This window comes from Mustela putorius, unplaced genomic scaffold, assembly GCF_011764305.1.
Source record: "Mustela putorius furo isolate JIRA1106 unplaced genomic scaffold, ASM1176430v1.1 tig00003962_pilon_pilon_pilon, whole genome shotgun sequence".
NCBI lineage: Eukaryota > Metazoa > Chordata > Mammalia > Carnivora > Mustelidae > Mustela > Mustela putorius.
Window position 1 is genome coordinate 7333944 of NW_025422106.1, and position 4907 is coordinate 7338850.

Below are 4907 nucleotides of genomic sequence, written 5' to 3' on the forward strand. Positions count from 1 at the left end.
AGCACCACATCCTGACCCAGCTTATCCAACACTCTCCCACATCCCTTCTTTTCAAAATTTAAGCTTGACTATATTTACTGAAGAGAGGAACTCTCCATGAAAAAGAAGTCAGTTTAGAACAAGAATTTGTTTCCATATTGTCCCCTGGGTCCTCAGGAGGGTTGTAAGGACACCAGGCCACTTCATGCTACTTTGGGGCTGTCAGACTTACCAAAAGCCAGTGTGATATGTGGGAAGACAAGAAAATGTCACCTCAGTCTTCATGTTAGCCTATCTAGCAGCTGAGGTCAATTTTTTGTTTTGCAAGTAAATCATCCCAGAGCGGGGGCGGGGGGGGGGGTGGTCTGCAATCTTTCCAAAATATATGGTTGCCTCTGGTCATCTTAGGTACCTTTCCGTTTCCCCTGACCATCCCACCAGCCCCATCTTAACAGCTTCTAAAGGAAACACACACACACACACACACACACATTTTGGGATGAGAAGGTGGTACAAGATGAATTCTCTGTTTTCACCAACCGCCCCTCCTTTCTCTCCAAATTACGGATAATGAGGTCAGTCGTGTAATTACGGAAGGACTTTAGAAAGGTAATTACTGAAAGAATCTCAAAAATGGCGGTGTCGGCAATGCAACAAAACTCCCTTTCTAGCTATCAGAACCACCTGGAATGTGATAAACACTTTGAGTTTGCAACCCCAGAGGCTACACCAAAGGACGTGCCCTACTAGCAAATTACCACAAGAACCCACTACGTTCCCCTCATTTTGATTTTGTAATGAGAAATCCCATTAAGCAGGAATAATTTTTAAGTTGTGACTGTTCAAGTCAAGAGAGTTTCGACGGGGTGCGGGCCGGAAGAAGGATGCCTGGTTTGCAGAACATTCTGTGGGATCCTGTCCTTAGAAGCCTGTGATTTGCGGACAGCTCCGCCTTCACTTGCTCCTGCTGGTCACTGGAGGACTGAACTGGTTCAGCTTGGTTCTCAAATTGAAACGCTTAGCTCTGATGCGGCAGGTCAAGACTGCAGGGGCGAATGGCTAGTCCCAAAGCTGGAGCACACATGTTCGCGGAACATACACCCTACTCCTAACTCCGACCCCTCCGTATTCGGTGGCAGAGAACAGTTCTTCCAGCCCTGCGGTCTCTGTACCTAGAATCAGGAATGTGCCGACCCCACTCCCCCACACCCCTTTCACCTAGCGACCCCCAGGCTCCGCTGCCTCTTGTCTCCATCCCATTGTGACGCCAGTGGCTCAGGCGGAGCCCGTATGGGACTCACAAAGGCAGGTGCAAACTACAAGCGCCTCAGTGCCCTGGGCGCTTCAGGCTGGCTTGGGCTCCGGTCCTGCTGCTCCAACCCCAAGGGCCCCCGGAAACGAGCCCCGACACCTCCATCCCTCCCCATGGCCAGCCAGTTATGCCTCCCTGCCGCCCCTCGCCTTGCATCCTTGAAACCCTTGAAGCCGCCCTTGGGAGATGTCCAAGTGGGCATCTGCGTGGCGATCCAACGTAGCGACGGGCGGATCCATCTTGCTGTGGTCACAGAGATCAAAAGAGAAAACTCTTGGGTCACGGTGGAGTGGGTCGAGAAAGGAGTCAAAAAGGGTAAGAAGGTTGATCTAGAGACCATATTCCTGCTGAATCCCGCGCTGGCCTCGGCGGAACACCCCACAGCGTCCTCGCTGCTGCCCTTGCCTCTGGGGCCCTCCTCGGCCATCGGGGACCAGTGCACCGGCGCGCGGTGGATTGCTGCAATCCCGCAGAAAAACGAAACGCCTTCGGGGGACAGCCTGGCTCTGAGAGTCCCCAGCAATCCTTGCCTGATGAAGCGCAAAAAGTCTCCCTGCCTACGGGAAATTGAGAAATTGCAAAAGCAGCGGGAGAAGCGCAGGCGGCTGCAACTGGAGATCCGAGCCCAGCGCGCCCTCAATGTCAACACGGGAAACCCCAACTACGAGATCATGCGCATGATCGAAGAGTACCGCAGGCACCTGGACTGCAGCAAGGTGTCCAGCCTGGAGCCCCGGGAAGACCATCGGATCTGCGTCTGTGTGAGGAAGCGTCCTCTCAACCAGCAAGAGACCACCATGAAGGACCTGGACATCATCACCATCCCCTCAGACAACGTGGTCATGGTACATGAGTCCAAGCAAAAGGTAGACCTCACTCGCTACCTGGAGAACCAGACCTTCTGCTTCGACCATGCCTTCGATGACACGGCCTCCAATGAGTTAGTGTACCAGTTCACTGCCCAGCCGCTGGTGGAATCCATCTTCCGCAAGGGCATGGCCACCTGCTTTGCCTACGGGCAGACAGGCAGTGGGAAAACGCACACCATGGGCGGAGCCTTTTCGGGAAGGGACCAAGATTGTTCTAAAGGCATTTATGCCCTGGTGGCGCAGGATGTCTTCCTCCTGCTCAGAACCACAGCTTATGAGAAGCTGGACCTCAAAGTCTATGGGACATTTTTTGAAATTTACGGGGGCAAGGTATATGACTTGTTGAACTGGAAGAAGAAGCTGCAAGTCCTTGAGGATGGCAATCAGCAGATCCAGGTGGTCGGACTGCAAGAGCAGGAGGTGTGTAGTGTGGAGGATGTGCTGAACCTCGTGGAACTAGGAAATAGCTGTCGGACTTCTGGACAGACATCAGTCAATGCCCACTCTTCCAGGAGCCACGCTGTGTTCCAGATCATCCTAAAGTCAGGAGGGAACCTGCATGGCAAGTTCTCCCTCGTTGACTTAGCTGGGAACGAAAGGGGAGCAGATACTGCCAAAGCCAACAGAAAAAGGCAGCTGGAAGGGGCAGAGATTAATAAAAGTCTGCTGGCGCTCAAAGAATGCATCCGGGCTTTGGGTCAGAACAAGTCTCACACCCCATTCAGAGCCAGCAAACTGACGCAGGTGCTCCGGGACTCCTTTATAGGCCAGAATTCCTCCACTTGTATGATTGCTACGATTTCTCCAGGGATGGCCTCTTGTGAAAACACCCTCAACACTTTAAGATATGCAAACAGAGTGAAAGAATTGACTCTGGATTTCAGGCCCCACCATCGCTGTCTCTATCCGGTTGGACCTGAGGTGCCAAGGATGTTGGAAAATCACATTACAGATTCAAAAACATCCCTTCAGGGGGATGGATTTATTAAAATTTCTGGTGATATTCAGAGTGAGAAGGAAAAACAGGTTAAAGACACTGAAACGTTACCCACTCCATTAGCAGAGGATACAAGGACTTCATGGAAGGAATCAAGCCAAGGGCCAGGGAAAAACATACAGGAGACAGCTGGTGGGGTAAACTGTGATGTTGATTTTTGCATTGCCCAGTTATTGTCCATTTTGGATCAGAAAATAGGAATTCTGACTGAGATTCAAAAGAAACTGAAATTATTACGAGCTGACCTCCAAAAGAAGACCAAGTACGGTGGAGCCAGTGGCAAGAGGTCAGATCTGAAATGATGGATACACTGCTGTGGCCCCTACCTCTCTTATTATAAAAGAAAATGTCCAAATTATCTAGATATAAAGATCCTCCTGGAAAGCTTAGAACATCTTAAAATATGCTTGTCAGAAGTGTCCTCTTGCTTCTTCCTCTGTATTTTTCTGTGGTTTGTTTTCATTTTCTAGGACATATGTGCTCAACTGGGAGCCATTTACCTCGGACATTTGACAATGTCTGGAGACATTTTCCATTGTCAAAACGGAGTTTGGCAGTGGGGGGCAGTTATACTGGCATCTATCGGGTAGAAGGCCAGAGAGGCTATGAAACACCCTCTGATATACCAAACAGACTCCCACAACAAACAACTATCTGGTTGAAAATTATCAATTGTACTGAGGCTGAGAAATCCTGCTATGTAGAAAGAGCCTCGCTGTGATGAAACCAGACACCTCAAATCTGTGACTAGGAAGGCATCACATTGCAGATCAAAGGGACCGGAATTAGAATACACCTCAGGGTACACAATGGCATAAATCTAATGATACCCACACTCACCAATCTCTTTCTGTGGCGTGGATGTGTAGATTCAAATGGTTTCTAAGCTCTAGTCATAATGGGGGATGGGGAAGGGAAGAATTTTATTTCAGGGGCTCTGTGTGAGAACCTAAAATTGAGAGAGATTTTTATTTTTAATCTTTGAGTTAAAATTGGCAAAGTATTGTGCTTCCTGAGAATGATTGTGCGTGTGTGTGTGTGTGTGTGTGTGTGTGTGTGTTTTAGTAAGCACTGGCTTTGTTGACTATGGTGTCTTTAAGCTTTTTTTTCCCCTCTCATTTTCTTGCCAAATTTTGTGCTTACATAATTCACATAAAAAGCTTTCCTCCATCAAATTAAGGTAGGGAGCCAGTCAGCAAAGTAGTAGAAATGTTCTGGCCTGAAACAGGGCACAACCCATAAAGGCTTCACAAGGAATGTGGGAGATATCAGTGCCTTAAATCACTTCAGTAAGGAGAAAAAAAAAAACCTGATTCAAAGATCACAAAGTCCATCATTTGGGGGGGGGGGCGAGGAGTTAGAAGCTAATATAATTTGCAAATATAAATATGATTAATACACATTTACCTTATGCAAACATATTGATAAAATGTTATAATGAAACAATTAAAGATCTTTTGCTTTCAACTCCACCAGTTCCAAACTCCTTTTTTAAGGAATAAAATGGAATGATTGGCAAAGAAAGTACTTGGCCGACTGGGAAATGTGGGGGACACAGAAAAGGAGTATCTAAATTCTGTTACTACCTTGGCAGACATGACCTATTGTTTTCAAAAAATTTCCTCTAAGTTGCAAAGACCTCCCTGGCACTAAAGAAAACGTACATGTAACTACTAGAGAATAGAATCGTGATGTTCTAGCAAACAGCTATCAGTATAAAATAATTAGTATCATCAGGAAGCCTGGGTGG

The 4907-nt window shown here is 47.8% G+C and overlaps 1 protein-coding gene across 1 annotated transcript; it reads left to right on the forward strand.

The window, feature by feature from the left end:
- The first annotated feature begins 1259 nt into the window (after positions 1-1259).
- On the forward strand, positions 1260-4218 carry KIF2B (kinesin family member 2B). Its single transcript, XM_004747369.3, has one exon. It carries the CDS (start codon positions 1270-1272, stop codon positions 3457-3459), a length of 2190 nt encoding a protein of 729 aa, XP_004747426.1. The 5' UTR covers positions 1260-1269; the 3' UTR covers positions 3460-4218.
- The last annotated feature ends 689 nt before the right edge of the window (positions 4219-4907 follow it).

Bases quoted from the DNA above. Each gene is read 5' to 3' on its own strand.
- KIF2B (XM_004747369.3), top strand. From the start codon at position 1,270: ATGGGACTCACAAAGGCAGGTGCAAACTACAAGCGCCTCAGTGCCCTG.